Here is a 17,699-nt window from a genome sequence, read left to right as displayed (position 1 = left end):
GAATCTCATTCCCAATATTTTAATAATTTCACTTGTACCTTTAATTTTCTTTCCTCCATTCCTGGTACACAGTGGATGTGTACACTTGAGTTACCTACAATGATACTTATTTGTATTGAATTCCATTGTTGGAATTCAGTGGGGGAGAAGGGAGAAACTTTGGGTGATTTTAATTCCCACTTCAGTCTATCATCAAAAACTCTGCAAAAGTCTGGAATGTGTCTGATTCAGGGTTTCTCCAGTTATGACCAGGTGCCTATCGTTCCAGAGTAATTCTCCAACCAGTTCTGTTCTTCTTTCCACCTCACTGCCTTCTCCCTCACTGAATTTTAGCTCCCCTTCAATGCCAAACCTATAAATAGCTATACAATCATAGTTATTGGGACAACCACTTCTGGTCCTCTTCTTAAGACCCACTGGAATAACTCTACAACTTAAAATGCATGGTTCTCCATGCCTTCATAGAAACACGTGGAAAATATGGACTCTTAGAATTATAGTTTGTTAGAACTTTGAGATTCTTTACAACTCATGTAGCCCAAAGCCCTGATTTTAAAGATCTGAGACCCAGAAAGTTTTCTCAAAGTTGCACATCTTTAGTGACTAAGTTAGTTTTTCTCACTACTGCTTTGAGCTCCTGTAGGGAAGGGTCTACTTAAAGAACAAGTATAAATGACCAACGGACGTGGGCAACAGGGTGGGGATTGACTGTGGGAGCAGTGGAGGGGTGGGTGGGGCAGGGGAGAGCAACAAGGGAAAATTGGGACAACTGTAATAGAACAATAATAAAAAAAAGTAAAAGAATATGCAGAAAATTTAACAAAAGAAACATTATACATAGATTAGAGCTGTAAACAGGGAGCCCCCAATTTTCTATTAAAAATATTCTTAGATCCCTGGCTGGCATAGCTCAGTGGTTTGAGCACGGGCTGCGAACCAAAGTGTCGCAGGTTTGATTCCCAGTCAGGGTACATGCCAGGGTTGCAGGCCATGGCCCCCAGCAACCGCACATTCATGTTTCTCTGTGTCTTTCTCCCTCCCTTCCCTCTCTAAAAATAAATAAATAAATCTTTTAAAAAATATTCTTAGAAACTTTGGTCCTGGGCATCGTGTGGCCTACATTTGCCTATTTCAGCCCAAAAGGTAATATTATGCTAATAAAATACTTGGAGATTTAGGAGAACACGTTGTGGAAATCAATCAGTGTATCACTGAAAGTGAGATGTACTTATGAAGAGGGCATAAAGTGAAGGAGATATCTTAAGAGGTATTCCGGGATGAGCAGTTGTCTATAGTGGTGATGGGAAAAGGGCTTCCTCGTGTTATATACTCAGCAAGACAAACACCAGGCCAAAGGCACAACTGAAAGGCCTACCTTATCTCTATGGACATATTAAGAACACCTAATATGTGTTCATTGTAGGGAGACTACTTTCTCCTTTGAACATGACAATGAAGTTCTTTTAAGCAAAAAGACCTTTGTATATTCAGCAATTGTACAACAGTTGTGATGGATTTTTTTTTTCTAAAAAGCTGTTAACCAATGTCACCCCAATAAATTCAAGAAAGAGAAAAAAAGCCAATGGCTGATTCTTCATGATTACTAAGTACTGCTACATTAGTTATTGTTTTTTTTAATGTCTATAGATTGTATAAAATAACTTTATTCATTCACATACATGAAAGCATTTATTTTTCTTATTGTTGTTCAGTTACAGTTGTCCCCATTTTTACCCAATTACTCTCCCCTGCCCTATCACCCCCACCTCCCACCCTTAATCTTACCCCCCTTTGGCTTTGTCCATGGGTTCTTTATCCATGTTCCTTGACAACCCTTCCCTTTCTTTCCCCCATTATCTTCCACATCCCATCCCTTTGATTACTGTCAATTTGTTCTTTATTTCAATATCTCTGGTTATATTTTGCTTGCTTATTCATTTTATTGATTAGGCTCCACTTATAGGTGAGATCATACGGTATTTGTCTTTCATAGCCTGGCTTATTTCACTTAGCATAATGCTCTCCATATCTAGCCAAGCTGTTGCAAAGGATAGGAGCTCTCTCTTTCTGCTGTGTCCTATTCCATCACATAAATGTACCATAGTTTTTTGATCCACTCATTTACTGATGGGCACTTAGGTTGCTTCTAGCACTTGGCTATTATAAATTGTGCTGCTATGAACATTGGGGTGCATAGGTTCTTTTGAATTGGCGTTTCAGGGTTCTTAGATATTATCCCAGCAGTGGAATTGCTGGGTCAAATGGCAGCTTTATTTTTAGTTTTTTGAGGAAATTCCGCACCGTTTCCCACAGTGGCTGTACCAGTCTGCATCCCCACCAACAGCGCACTAGGGTTTCCTTTTCTCTACAGTCTCGCCAGCACTTGTTGTTTGTTGATTTGGTTATGATGGTCATTCTGACCAGTGTGAAGTGGTATCTCACTGTGGTTTTAATTTGCATCTCTATGCTGGCTAGTGATGCCGAGCATCCTTTTATATATCTCTGGCCCCTCTGTATGTCCTTGGAGAAGTGTCTGTTCAGGTCCTTTGCCATTTTTTAATTGGATTGTTTGTCTTCCTGATGTGGAGTAGTGTGAGTTCTTTATTTATTTTAAAAATCAAACCCTTGTCCGAGGTAATATGGGTAAATATCTTTTCCCATACGGTTGGTTCCCCTTTCATTTTGCTGATATTTTCTTTAGCAGTGCAGAAGCTTTTAAATTTGATGTAGTTCCATTTGTTTATTCTTTCCTTTATGTCCTTTTGCTCTAGGGGACATAATGGTAAAAATATTGCTGTGTGGAATATCTGAAATTTTCTTGCCTGTGTTCTCCTCTAGGACTTTGATGGTGTCACAACTTACATTCATCTTTCATCCATCTTGAGTTTATTTTTGTGTGTGGTATGACTTGGTGGTCGGGTTTCATTTTTTTGCATGTAGCTATCCAGTTCTCCCAACACCATTTGTTGCAGTGGCTATTTTTACTCCATCTTATGCTTCTGCCCCCTTTGTTGCATATTAATTGACCATAGAGACTTGGGTTTATATCTAGACTCTCTGTTCTGTTCCATTGATCTATGTGTCTGTTCTTATGCCAGTACCAGGTCCTACATTAGTCACTGTCATTGCAACATTGGTTATTGGGGATTAGCAGAAAGGGATTGTGGTGGCTATGGGCATTAAAATTATTATGAAAAAGATTCATGGGAATCTTGATTCAAGGGAAGATTCAAGGGAAACATGAAACAATTTTGAAAGAGTAATGAGAAACAGCGAGACTTTGGGATAATATGGGTTAATATTTCTGGAAAAGAAGTTGGAATCTAGAAAGATAAACTGTTATTTGCAAGCAGCTGCCTAATCTGCTTTGTTGTTTCAAGGTCACCGATGTTCTGTGGAGTGATCCTAGGGAGAAACGAGGCTGCTATCCAAACACATGCCGAGGAGGGGGCTGCTATTTTGGGCCAGATGTTACCGTCAAATTTCTTAGGAAACACCGCTTGAAACTGCTCATTAGGTCTCACGAATGTAAGCCCGATGGGTATGAACTCTGCCACGAAGGGAAGGTAAGCTAACATTGTTGGTGACATCATCACAGACATCTTTCCCCCCAGCACAGTCTTTCTTTACAGGAGATGTGTCTCACTTAGAGGCTCATGGGAAGATGTCTTCCCTAGTACCAGAAAAAGAAGGCCTTGCTTTGGTAGACAGAAACAGGAGACTGTATGGTTCACATAAGTTGTTGGAACGGGCCTCTCTGTCCCACATCCTAAGGGATTTTCGGTTTATTTCCCTAAATTTCCCTAATCTGAAAGATTGAAACTCTACATGCAACACTAAGTATGGACACAGAAAGGCTTTTACTAACCACAAGGCAACTTTCCAGTACCATGGGATTGAGAATGTCCTTAAACTCACTGAGCACATAAAAGAGAGCAGTGAATCCAGTTTGATCTCTTTCACCTTCTCACAGTCCTGGTGCAGGGCAGAGCAACAAAACACACTTCCCTGCTACTCACTGAGTAGGTAAGCTCTAGAAAGTCGCTCTCTGTGGTCAGCTTAGCTGCACCCACTAAAATGGAGTATGTTGTGCTCCTGCAGTGGTGTGTGATAAGGCTACAAGACGTGAGGACTGAGGAACTGGTTTCTCATCCCAAGTTTCCCTGGAATGTCCCTTTTTCTAACCCTGAACAGTGATAAACACAAAACAGTACTAAATGCATGGCATTTCCTTCTATTTCAACTTTGACTTTTCTAAAATCTGTTAGTTCATTTGTGCCTCGTGCTAATAATTGCACAATGGTTAAGACAAGTATTTAATAGGGTTTCTTTGTAATAAGAAAATGGAGAGAAAATACCAGTGTCTTGTCTGAAGTGGCATGCTCATTAAGGCAGGACTTGGCTTAAGCCAGGTTTCCTGTCACTGACAAATATTACCCACCTATTTTCTACCACAGCCCCAAGACTGGTTGGTTCCCTCCCAACAGAGTGGTCGTGGTCCCTTATTTTAGCCCCTATTTCTTTGCCCTTAAAGCACAGGTTTTGGGGGAGGGGGGGCTGAGCCCTCTAAATCATTCAGCTCAAAGCAAAAGAAGAAGACTGTGATACTAGACAAGTTTTATTTCGAATGCTCAAATATTACAGGGAAAGAAAATAAAGACTTTATGCCCTTAGAAAATCAGAATTTGCAAAACCGAGCATTAAGGGGGATTTTAAGATATGGACCTAAAATTGTACACAGGATTGCAAGACCAACAACTGTGGGGATGAGGGCTAGAAGTCAGTACTTCTGGGGAAACTGATTTAAAAGCCTTGTTTCTCTCTGATGGAATCACAGGAAATCTTGTTAGACTTTAGATTTGGAACTTTGATTTTTGCTTTTTTTTAAAGACTTGAGCTATTTCTGACTTTATTGAAGGACATTTTGAGAACTAATTCTATGTGAATCTGCCCTCTTTCTGTTTAATCAGGTCATTACAGTATTTTCTGCTTCTAATTATTATGAAGAAGGCAGCAATCGAGGAGCTTACATCAGGGTGGGATTTCGTTCGACCCTCCAGTTCTTCCAGTACCAAGTAACAAAGGCAACATGCCTCAGTCCTCTTTACCGAAGGTGTGTATCCTGTGAGCCTTAGAGCAGGGGTGTCAACCTCATTTTCACCGGGGGCCACATCAGCCTTGCTGTTGCCTTCAAAGGGCCAAATGTAATTTTAGGACTGTATAAATGTAATTGCTCCTTAACCAGGGACAAGGAGCTCAGCATTGCTGCCAGGTAGAAACAAGGTGGAGGGCCGGATTCGACCTGCAGGCCTTGTGTTTGCCACCTGTGCCTTAGAGTCAAAGAGGAATTTGGAACCCCAATACTGTGACCAAGTAGAACCAATCTAGAATGACTAAGAGCAGCCACAAGAGTGAAGACAACTACTTATTGGTTACTCATTGGTATAAACTAAATGGAAATAGTTCCAGACACCAAGTAGCAAATATACTCATTTTTGACACCAAGAGCAGCGATTTTTAATTCATACATCTCTTTAGGTGAATAAAGTAGTCGACATCCGCAAACAGTCCTTAATTGAATATAAAGAAAAGAAGGTCCCCACACCCACCCAGCCCCGTAACCTACAGCCTTCTCTGCACAGACCCCGCATAAGAGCCCAGTCAGTCTGGTCTGACTTTGTCTCTTCTCTACCCAGAAATGTATGTGACAAAAGGGTTGTGTGTGTTTCTCTGTGTGATGGTGTTCATAGTTTGTCTTCTCTTTCTCCTTTAACATTATCTTTTAAGATTTTTCATTACAAAATGAATATATTTATAGTTAACAAGTAAGGCCAAAACTGATGTATAAATAAAATGTTAATAATCTTCTCTCCTACTTCTCAATAATCCTTTCCCCCATACGCAACTGAAATTAATAACCTGGCGTGGACCCTTCCACCCTCTTCTCCTTGCTCATATAAAGATAGACAAGCAGTTATTCATTGAATGAAAAAGTTGAGCATTTAGTATGTGTCTGACACTGTTTTAGGCACAGGTGATACAGTAATAACCAAAATGGGCAAAAGTCCTTTCCCTCATTAAATGCATATCCCAGTAAGAGGAGAGAGTCAGAGACCACCACACACACATTTTTTTTACAAAGACATAGAGTCACACTGCACCCTGTATTCTGCAAGTGACTTTTCTCCTAGAGATTCTATCATGATAGTATATATAGACCTGATTCATTCTTTTTTCTTTTCAAATTCTCACCCAAGAACATGATTTTCATTTTAGAGAGTGGGGAAGGGAGGGAGAAGGAGAGAAGTATCAATGTGAGAGAGAAACATTGATCAGTTGCCTCTCTTATGCACCCCAACCAGGGACTGAACCCGCAACCTAGGCATGTGCCCTGACTGGGAATTGAGCCTGTGATCCTTTGGTTTATGGGAAGACACTCCAACCAACTGAGCCACACCAGCCAGGGCCTAATTCATTCTTTTCAATAGATATATTCTGTAGTGTACATATGTAGTGTACAAATTGAATCTTAGTCAATTCATGGCCATCCAGATTGGTTCCAGGGTTTTACACTTAAAAACAATACTATAACAAACATTTCTCTCTGTGTGTATACATATATATATGTAAGTTTTTAGTGCTGCTGTAAGATTTCAAAATATGAGATTTATGAATTTATATGTTTAAAATTTTGCTAGATACTCTAAGAGATGTAACAATCTGAAAAATAACATACCATTTTCTTCACATCCTCATTAGTTTCAGATATTATTACCCTATTCTTAATTTTTGCCAAGCTGATAGATAAAAATGGTAAATCTTAATGTTTTAATTAGGATATTTTAGACAGCTGAGTTTACACATTTTATGTTTTTGGAAATTGAATGTTTTTTTTTAATTTCCTATGTATATTATTCCCCCATTTTATATTATTGCATTGTAAGGGTTCTTTATGTATCCTATGTACATGCCACTTATTAGATATAGGACTTGTAAATAGTCTCTCCCATTTTGTGGGCTGTATTTTTTCTTTCTTGATGGTATTATTTATGGAGAAAACATTTTTAATATTTGTTAAATCCAGTATATCTATTTTTTCTTTTTTGCTTGTGCTTTTGATGTTGAATATAAGAGGCCATTGTGTAACCCCAAATATACCCCTATGTTTTCTTCTAAGAAATTTATTGAGTAAGCTTTTACAGTCAAGTGTTTGATCCATTTTGAGTTAATTTTTGTGCATGGTGGGAGATAGGGGTCCAACTTCATTCTTTTACTTGTGGACATTCAGTTGTCCCAGCACCATCAATTAGGAAGACTCTCTTTCCCCCATGTGATTGTCTTGTCACCCTGTCAAAAATAAATTGACCATAAAGGTATAGGTTTATTTGTGGACATTTAATTTTATCCCATTGATTTATATCTCTATCCTAATACAGGTTTTGAAATGGGAAATGTGAGTCAAACTTGATTCTTCTTTTTTGAGATAATTTTGGTTATTATGGGTCCCTGGCATTTCCTATGATTTTTAGAATCAGCTTGTCACCTTCTGCAAGAAATGCCAACTGGGATTTTGATAGAGATTACTTTGAATGTCTAGATCAATTTGGTGGCTATTGCCAGCTTAACAGTATTAAATCTTCCAAGTCCTATTGTTCTATTTATTTGGATCTTTTTTAATTTCCCTGAACAATGTTTTGTGCTTTTCAGTGTACAAGCCTTAGACGTTTTTTATTAAATTCATTTCTAAATATTTTATTTTCTTTGAGTTTTTTAAATTACATTTTTGGATTGCTCATTTTTAGTCTATAGAAATAAAATTTATTTTTGTGTGTTGTGCAATCTTGATGAAATTCTTCATTAGTTCTAATAATTTTTAGTGGATTCCTTGGAATTTTTAATATACAAGATCATATTATCTGTGAATGAAGATAATTTTACCTCTTCTTTTTCAACTGGATGCTTTTATTTATTTATTTTTTCTTGATTAATTGCACTGCCTAGAACCTCCAAACCAATGTTGAGTAGAAGTGCTGGGAGCGGATATCTTTGTCTTGTTCCTGATCTTAAGAGGAAACCATTCAGTCTTTCACCATTAAGTATATTAGCTGTGTGGGTTTTGTAGATGCCCCTTATCAGGTTGAGGAAGTTCCCTTCTATGCCTAGTTTGTTGAGTGTTTTTATCATGAAAAATTTAATTGGATTTTTGTCAAATATATCTTCTGCAGCTATCAAGATGATCATGTGGTTTTTGTCTTTTATTCTATTAATTTGGTAGATTACAATGATTAATTTCAGATGTTAAACCTTCTCTTCCTGGGATAAATCCCACTTGTTCATGGTGTGTAATCATGTTTTTATATGTTGCTGAATGCAGTTTGCTAGTACTTTGTTGAGGATTTTCTTTCTATATTTATAAGAGATATTGGTCTGTAGTTTTCTTGCAATCTTTGGTTTTGCTATCAGGGTAATGCTGGCTATGTCATATAATAAGGTGGGTAGTAGTCCTACCTTTTCTATTTTTTGGAAAAATTTATGAATGATTAGTATTAATTCTTTTTTGAAATGTTTGATCGAATTCACCAGTGAAGCCATCTGGCCTTGAGTTTCTTGTTTGTTTTCTTTTTTGTGATAAGTTGTATGGTTACTTAGTCATACTTTTTACTTGTTCCAGGTATGTTCGGTTTGTTTTTTAAAAAGATTTCTTCTTAGTCAATTTTGCTAGTTTGTCTTTATAGAAATTTGACCATTTTATCTGGTGTATCTAATTTGTTAGTATGTAATTATCCATAATATTTCCTTATAATTCTTTTTATTTCTGTAAGGCCAGTTGTGATGACCTCTCATCCTTGATTTTAGAAATTTGAGTCTTCCTTTTTTATTTCTTAGCCACTCCAGCTAAAGGTTTGTCAGTTTTATTGATCTTTTCAAAAAACCAATTTTTGGTGTTGCTGATTTTCTCTATTGTTTTTCTGATCTCTATTTCATTTATTTCTCCTCTGTTCTTTGTTACTTGCATCCTTCTGCTTGCTTTAGGTTTTAGTTTTTGAAGGTAGACATCATGTAATTAATTTGAGATCTTTTTTAATGTAGGCATTTATAGTTATAAATTTTCCTCTAAGCACTGCTTTAGTGGCATCTCATAATTTGGCATGTTGTGTTTTAATTTTTATTTACCTTGTAGTCTTTTCTAGGTTCTCTTGTTATTTTTTTCCCTGGCCCATTGGTTATTTAGGATTGTATTGTTTAATTTCCTCATATTTGTGGTTTTTCCAAGTTTCCTTGCTATTAATCTCTGAGTTTTTGTAGTCTACAAAGATACTTTGTGTGGTTTTAATCATTTAAAATCTTTTGAGGCTTATGTTATGGCCTAATATGAGGTCTGTTGTGGAAAGTGTTCTGTATGTGCTTTAGCAGAATGTACACTCTTCCTGTTGTTGGATGGACTGTTTTTTTGTATACATATCTGTTAGATCTAGTTGGTTTATAAGAGCAGTTAAATCTTTTATATCCTTTTTGATTTTCCTTTTATATCCAGGTAGCTTAGTTGGTTACAGCATCATCTCCATATGCCAAGGTTGTGGGTTAGATTCCTGGTCAGGGCACATACAAATTCAAGCACAGCCCCTGGCTGGTGTGGCTCAATGGATTAAGTGCCAGCCTGTGAACCAAAAGGTCACAGGTTTGATTCCCAGTCAGGGCACATGCCTGGGTTGCAGTCTGGGTCCCCAGATTGGGGTGTGCAAGAGGCAACCACACATTGATGTTTCTCTCTCTCTCTCTTTCTCCCTCCCTTCCCCTCTTTCTAAAAATAAATAAATAAATAAATAAATAAATCTCTAAAAACAGAGAATCAGGCACTGAATACATAAATAAGTAGAACAACAAATCAATGTCTCTCTCTCCCCTCCTCCCTCCCTGTATCACCTCCTAATCAATAAAATAAAAAAAATTTTAGTGAAAGCAATAAAAAAAAGAAAGGAGGGTATTGATACCCCCAACTATTACTGTTGAGTTCTCTATTTCTCCCTTCAATTCTGTCAGTTTTTGCTTCATGTAGTTTTGGGCTCTGTTGTTAGGTTCATATATGTTTATAGTTGCTTTATCTTCTTTGGCTGATTGGTTCTTTTATCATAAAATATTCCTCTTTATCACTAATAACAGCTTTTGTTGTAAAATCTCTTCTGTCTACTATTAGTATAGCTACTCTACTTCTCTAGAATTGTTGTTTGCATGGTGTATCTTTGTCCTTTTTTTCCAAATTCTCTGTATCCTTGAAACTAAAGTGTATGCCTTGTAGACAACATGTAGTTGAATCTTGTTTTTTTTTTTAAATTCAGTCTTATAATGTGGGTTTTTTATTTAATCCATTCACATATGGTGTTCATATCCATATGACTGGACTTAATCTGCCATTTTGCTTTTTGGGGGGGATATATGACTCATGACAACTTTGTTTCTTTGTTTCTCATTTATTTGGAATTTATTTTTTAAATGGTCTGGGGTAGAAGTTTAGCTTTCAGTCAGTTAACTATGCTAGCACCATTTTTTTTCAATTGTCCTTTCTACTGAATTGTCATACCTCCTTTGTCATACATACCTCCTTTGTTATACATATGCATATATAGTTCACTATATTTGTGAAATTTCTATTTTGCTTATGTATCCTCTCTTGTGTCAATACCAGCTTGTTTTGTTTCAGTAACTGTATGGTAAATTTCATTATCTGCTATATAGCAAGTCCCCTCTTTATTTTCCTTTTTTCAAAATTGTCTTGGATATTTTCAGACACCAATTGTACATGTGATTCTTTGAAATCAAAAAGAAAACACTAGTGGTAATCCTTTTAAAATTTCACAAAACATGCATGAACATACATACATATACACACATTCACCACTTAGTAACATGGTATGTATGAAGTTAGGGAATTCATTTAAAGTAGAAACTAGTGAGTGGTAACATAACACATTAAAATGAGACAGAACAGAATTATTTATGTAATTTCTGCCTAATAATTGTCTTCTTAATATAGGGTGCACACTATCGAATGTAGTGCCATTAAGATATTAAGGGAGAGAATGATTGCACGAAAAACTGACCTTGTTAATGTTTTCCAACATCAAGACCGTAAGAAAACAGGTAATAAAATTATATAATCCTTATCACTTCTTAACATAGCAGGTTACATCCAGACCAGTCCTGCCTTCCTTCCTTCCTTCTTTCCTTTTGTTCTTTTCTCTTTTCTCTCTTTTCTTTCTTCCTTCCTTCCTCCCTCCCTCCCTCCCTTTCTTTCTTTCTTTTTTGCTTTTTTAAGATTTTAGTTCTCTATTTTTACTAGTGAGGAATGAGAGAGCTAAAAATAAATATAATCCATTATATGCTTGGAAAAAGGCATATTTCTTCTTTTGAGTAAGCTTTTTTCAACTTAAGAAAACAACAACCCTGAATTTGACTTCTATTCTGGTAGTATGTCAGATTAGGCACCCTGAAAAACCTGCCTGTTAAGAAACAGCTAGATTGTAGAGCATACAGAATTCTAGTGCATTTACCAGCCCCACAGTAAGTGTGATAAATCTCTAGGCTGCATCTCCTCTCTCCATGAAACTGATTGTGGACTTCCAAACTCCAGAAATCTAAGATGTAAATTTGTATTATTTTAAGCCACTTAGTCTGTGGTAATTTGTTATAACAATAATAGGAAACTAATACAGATGCCAAGTCTCAAGACTCTGTTCAATATTTTGCTAGGGATGTTAGCCAGTATGATAAGGCAAGTTAAATAAAACCATAAGAGTTAGGAAGAAATAAAATGTCACTATATATCAATTAGAGCCTATTCAGGAGATAGAAACTCCATCAATAATTTGAACAGAGGAACTTAGTATAAAGAATTACTAATTAGTAAAAAAAAAAGAATTACTAATTAGTAAAAAGTGATTAGTTACTAAAAGGGATAAAATAGAACTCTAAAGAATATAGGAATAGGAAGTGTAGGGAATAGCTGCTGTCTCTAAGGCTGAGAAAGGGTACCCAAAGAAGGAACAAACGTAAAAGAGTTCCCTACTCCCAACCAAAGCTAACATTCAGACCTCATTGAGGAGGGTGTGACTGTGCAAGTATGCTGAGGTATCTCAGGTCAGAGGTGGTCTGGAGATAGAGGGCCAGGACTGGAGAGGATGAAGTACCCGCTGTGGTGCCAACAAAATGCTCTTTGGGCTATGCACCACTGTGTCTCCCATGGACTGCTGGCAAGGGAGGCACCCACATGGCCTCCCTTGAAATTCAGTAGTGAGTGGGTGCCACTGCATTTCCCACATACTTCTGCAACCATACTATGCTGTAGAAACAAGAAGCAGAACATACCAGAACTATTTCTTCTGCTAGGCCTTAGAGCATTCTTCCCATACCCTCTGCTGACAAAATCTAACATTATACCAGCTGCCAAAAAAAATGTTTACAGGGTTCAGCTCCAATGTCATAGAACAGGGTGAAAAAGGGTACATTTGGAGCTGAGTGGGAATAAATTGATAATTAGTATAGCTAGCAATTAATTTTTAGATAATGATAACCTTAAAAGATATTCATAATAGATAATCAAGTACTAAGGAAGAAACCAAATGATTGGTGTGTGAGATTTGTAAAATATTATTAAGAGAAATGAAAAAGAATTGAAATAAATGGGTAGATATTACTATGTTCAAGGGCCAATGGTGTCGAGATATAAATTCTCCCCAAATTGAGCTATAGGTTCAATGCACTAAAGGGGAATGTATGGAAATGTTCTTAACAGCACTGTTTGTATATATTATACATAAATTGTGAATATTGTTTTATTTGTTCTCAGTTTATTCAAAATCATTTTCATATGAGCAATATCTTTAATAATCAGGAAAAATAAAGATTTATACTTTGAAAAACTACACGTAATATTAGGGAATAAGAGGATAATACCTGGGAAAATGAAAAGTGAATAATATGTCAAAATGTTAAAAATAAAAGTACTCTTTTATCCTTCATATCATTTTTCTTTATATACTTTTGCACTTTTAAATCTTCTATTATAAACATACTTTACTATGTTCATCAGAAAAAAGGAAAAATAAATTCATCGCCCAAAGTCTGATTGTTTATACACAACAGTAAGACAAAGAGCTGTGGGACACTGAAGACTTTTTATAGTTGTTCCTCCCTTGGCCCCCTGGGGCCTGGTAGGACAAATTGTAAAGGGGAGCAGGAGGCACCCAGGCCTTGAAACCCCAGGTTGCCCACTGGTTGCACTGAGGAGGTTGCATTTCTTTATGAAATTATCTACCAATTAATAGGCATTCTTCTTTTCTTTTTTATTTTTGGTTGTTATTGTTAGGAAAAATTTCTATGGGCCAATGGGCTTTTTCTATGGAGACCGTTTTGGGGCTGAAGTTACCATGGAGATCCCTGAGTACACGTCTGGTTACCATAGACAAAGAAGGGAATGTTGACTACATGTCCTGCTTCAATGATATGCACATTCAAAAACCTGTGAAAGAGGCAAGTGAAACAAACCGCCCCCCCCATCCCCCCTCCCGCTAAAACCTGGCTAGAGAGAAACACCCTTTGGGCAACCTGTAAGAGTAATTTAGTCCTTTGAAAAGTTGAGAGTGGAATCATCTAATGGTTGGAGTGGCGGCCTTAGGGGGATCTCCCTGCTACCTTGTGGTCTGTTCAGGAAAGGTGTGCATTCTAAGGATAGGCAAAAAGAGAAAAAAGCTTCGGCAAGCAAATCCATGGCAAATGTATGATTCTTCTCTTAAATGCTGTCCAGCAGAAGTGGTGATGTGACATCTATTCTTTCATATAATGCGCCCTTTAAAATACTCAACATATTCCCCCTAAAACTGTGAGTGTATAGACTGACTGACTTAACATCTTACACCTTAAGGACTTGTAAAGTTCAGAATCCTTTATTAAAATAGAAAGACCCTAGAAAGAATTGTCAGCCCCCTCCCCCCCAGTAATTATTATTTAACAACTCATCAGCAATTAGTTATAACATTGGGCTGAAAGTGAGCTGATGGGAACTAGGACTGGGGTGATTGTTTGCAGGGGAGATGAGAAGTGAAGAGCAGAGAAGGGACGTAGAAGTGCAGGTGGGAACCCCAAATATCCATAGGAAGGAGGCTTCGGACTTCCCTTAAGGGACAGTTTACCATTGTGACTGAGCTCACAGACCTTGGCTTCAGGCAGCTAAGATTCAAATCCCATTTACCAGCTATATGAACCCTGGGAAACTTACTTTACCTCTCTATTCTTGAATCTGTAAAATGGGCATAATAACAGTTCTGTTCCTTGGGGCTGTGTTGAGGGCTAAATGAAACAACCCACAGAAAAGCTCTCAGTGCAGAGCCTGGCACCCAAGGCGTTCTCCGTAAATGTTGGCTATTGTTATTTGCTGCTTCCTGATTTGCTTTGGCCCTGTCCTCTGAGGAGGACAGACTGCAGATGCCTCCGAACAGAAGAACATGGTCTCTCTGATTAAAGAGGGCTGGGCCTCCAAGGAAGGCCTGCCTTCTCAAGTGGCTATGTAAATCACCTAATTTGATTTGATGATGATGTTTTATGCTTGTTATGTTTACTAAATTGATCTGCGTTATTAGTTCTATGTTTTAACACTTAGAAAATCTCTATTTTAGGTTCAGTCAGCTCTGATTGAAACTCTGTACAGATACCGATCTGACCTGCAAATCATCTTTAATGTCATTGACTCTGATCACTCGGGTAAATGAACTTGGATTTATTTACTAGCAGTAGAAAGCAAAGATTGGTCTATTTCTCTGAAACTAGAACTGTGTTTTCATTTATTGCTTTGTATAACTCGTTAATATTATTGTTATTTTAGTTGGCTACTAACTGTATTTGAGACCATACGGTCCAATATAGGCCTATGTATCCATTAGTCAGACAAAAATAGCTCCTTTTATAAGTCACCAGTATAGATGAAAAGATAATTCACTGTTCATTTAAAGTGGCCCTCTCAGCATAGCAGGCAGTGCTTCAGTCTCATAAACATCATGGTTACTCCTGGTCATAAAAATCATCTCTGGAGTTCTGATTCTGTTTTGGGGACTGAGGGCTATGAAAATTCATTTTCTCCTCTAGCTTTGTAAAGTTCAGAATCCTTTATTAAAATAGAAGTACCCCAGGGAGAGTTGTCAGCACCCCCCCCCAGTAATTATTAGTTAACAACTCATCAGCAATTAGTTATAACATTTATATTGCTTGCAGATATACTTTATTCATTTATTTTTCACTTAAATGCACTGGAGTGACATTGGTTAGTAAAATGATACAGGTTAAACATGTACATTTCTGTGATACATGATCTATATATTGATTGTGTGCCCACTACCCACATTTTCAAACTTTAAAAAAATCATCAGATAATCCTTAACCGCAACTGTCATTGAGCACCCAAACATTAATAATAAAAACAGAGAAGTAAGTTATTGCCTATAAAACATGGCAGAGCCATTGTTTCCAGTGCTCTTACTGAGTCCCAGGGTATCTTTTCCCTCTGCTTTGATGTTGCCTTCCTCTCTGCCCTGCTTCCATGTCCCTTTCCCCTTAGATTTTAGATCTTATCATTTCTATGCCACATATAGTCCCCACAGTTCACAGTCTCCCTCCATTCCTTCACTGTTTCCTCATGCCAGCTTTAGAATAATCTTACGATCACTTAGCAGTTTAAAGTGACATACTGTTTCTTATATTTATTCTTTTTCATTTCCTTCAGTGTCTTGATGGTCAGGCATGTTAGTGAGCTGCTAATTGGGACTATTCAGTCAGTATGGCTTCCACATCCCTCCCTTAGGTGGGCCTTAAAATAAACACTCACAGCATTCTCCTATATTCTTTTAGGTCTGATCTCCATGGAGGAATTTCATACCATGTGGAAACTTTTTAGTAGTCACTACAACGTTCATATTGATGATTCCCAAGTTGATGAGCTTGCTAGAAGAATGGACTTGAACAAAGACGGAAGCATCGACTTTAATGAGTTTTTTAAGGCATTCTATGTAGTGCACAAACTTGACAGCTTGACCAAAACAAATGCCAATCCTGTTTAACAAGAACTAGGGCCTTCCTTATGAGCATGGTCACTGACATAGTCTTTTGCAGAACCAGTAGCAGAAAGAAGTAGACCCCAATTTCCACCATGAGCAGATAGATGTATAGTGTGAGTATTGGAAGTTTCTAGTAAGCTGTTGTAGTTAAGACTAGCTTAAATGTCAGCACCAGTGGTAGGACTCACAAATTTCTAGCTATAATGTGGATTTGAGCCTAGTTTTGGTCTCTTTGACGTCCGCTAACCAAGACACCAGAGCAGTTTGGAAACATACTGAAAGAAACTCGGAGTACACAGAAAACACTACGCCATCTGTGAGTGGCCAAGGAATAGGAGGAGGAAGACTAAGCCATTAATGTAATAAAATATGTCCAGCCTTCAACTGTAATTTTCTTTGGTCATACCATAAACTGGTAATTTTCAATCATGGGGGAACCACAATTCAGGGATGGGGGCCATATCCGATTCTTGGGGTAAGCTATGTGAGTGTATTGTTTGAAAAAGCATGTAGTCTACGACCATACCACCCTGAACGTGCCTGATCTCGTGTGGAAAAGCATGTTATTTTCTTGTCTGTTGGAGATACAAAGTGAATACTTTCAGACTGGGCCCTGCAATTAATATGATTTGACACCTTCATTGAGAAGATGGGGCCTTGGTTAGACATACATTGTGCAATTCTGCTATTCTGATGGCATATCAAACAATAAGCAATTTCTGTTTAAAGGGAAGTATATTTTAATTTTTCTCTAAGTTTGAGAACTTCGACATTTATCAGTCTGTCAGGGCAGATATCCTGCAATGCTGCCTGCTATACACACCAAAATAATGGATAAAATATAACAAATATCTTTTTTGAATGCATAACTGAGCTGATAGGAAAGTAAAAGAAACCCCTGTGGGGCAGGAAAAAACAGAGCATAATTAAAATCTTAGCAATATTAACATTGGACAGGATAGACTTTAAGGCAAAGAATATCATTAGGGACAAAAAAAAGGTCATTACTGAATGCTAAAAGGAATGATTCACCAGGAAGATACAGTAATTATAAAAATATGCATCTAATAACAGCTTTTAAATTTCTAATGCAAAAATTGACATAACTACTAGAAGAAAGAGGTAGACGGAGATTTTGAATATACCCATCAGTAATTGATCATGTAAATAAAAACATTAGTGTATAAAAATTGGACAACCCAATTAATCCTCCTGATCATGTCTGTGTCTGTATGTGTATACTCTACAATCAATTTTAGAGAATACACATTATTTTCAAGCATACATGGAACATTTATAAAAATTGATCATGTGTTAGATCAGCAATTTTAAGCCTTTTTCATCTCAAGGTGCATATAAACTAATTACTAAAATTCTGCAGCACACCAAACAATACATGTTTTGCTGATCTGACCAAAAAAAAAATAGGTATAATTTTGACTCATTCATACCAGATGGCTATTTTTGTGTTGGCTGTTATCATTTTTTTATTTGATGATCTAAGGGAAAAGAAGTCAGTGCCCCTGACTAAATAAATAGTCAGGTATTGCATGTTTTAAAAATTCTCGTGGCACACCTGTTGAAAATTGCTGTATTAGA

General features: G+C 37.1%; 1 protein-coding gene across 1 annotated transcript in view; it reads left to right on the top strand.

Annotated features, from left to right (window-relative positions):
* Nucleotides 1-16,103, top strand: part of PPEF1 (protein phosphatase with EF-hand domain 1) — an 85,168-nt gene extending 69,065 nt beyond the window's left edge. Inside the window, exons 13-18 of the mRNA XM_045856088.1 lie at nt 3,381-3,566; nt 4,971-5,113; nt 11,033-11,139; nt 13,364-13,527; nt 14,670-14,754; nt 15,895-16,103. Coding sequence (XP_045712044.1) covers nt 3,381-3,566; nt 4,971-5,113; nt 11,033-11,139; nt 13,364-13,527; nt 14,670-14,754; nt 15,895-16,103 — 894 coding nt within the window. The remainder of the gene's footprint in view (nt 1-3,380; nt 3,567-4,970; nt 5,114-11,032; nt 11,140-13,363; nt 13,528-14,669; nt 14,755-15,894) is intronic.
* Nucleotides 16,104-17,699: the final 1,596 nt, after the last annotated feature.

This window comes from Phyllostomus hastatus, unplaced genomic scaffold (genome assembly GCF_019186645.2).
Source record: "Phyllostomus hastatus isolate PE091 unplaced genomic scaffold, TTU_PhHast_1.1 phas_scaffold_12, whole genome shotgun sequence".
Taxonomy (NCBI): domain Eukaryota; kingdom Metazoa; phylum Chordata; class Mammalia; order Chiroptera; family Phyllostomidae; genus Phyllostomus; species Phyllostomus hastatus.
Note: the sequence above shows the minus strand (reverse complement) of the source record. Positions and strands in the feature narration are given on the sequence as shown.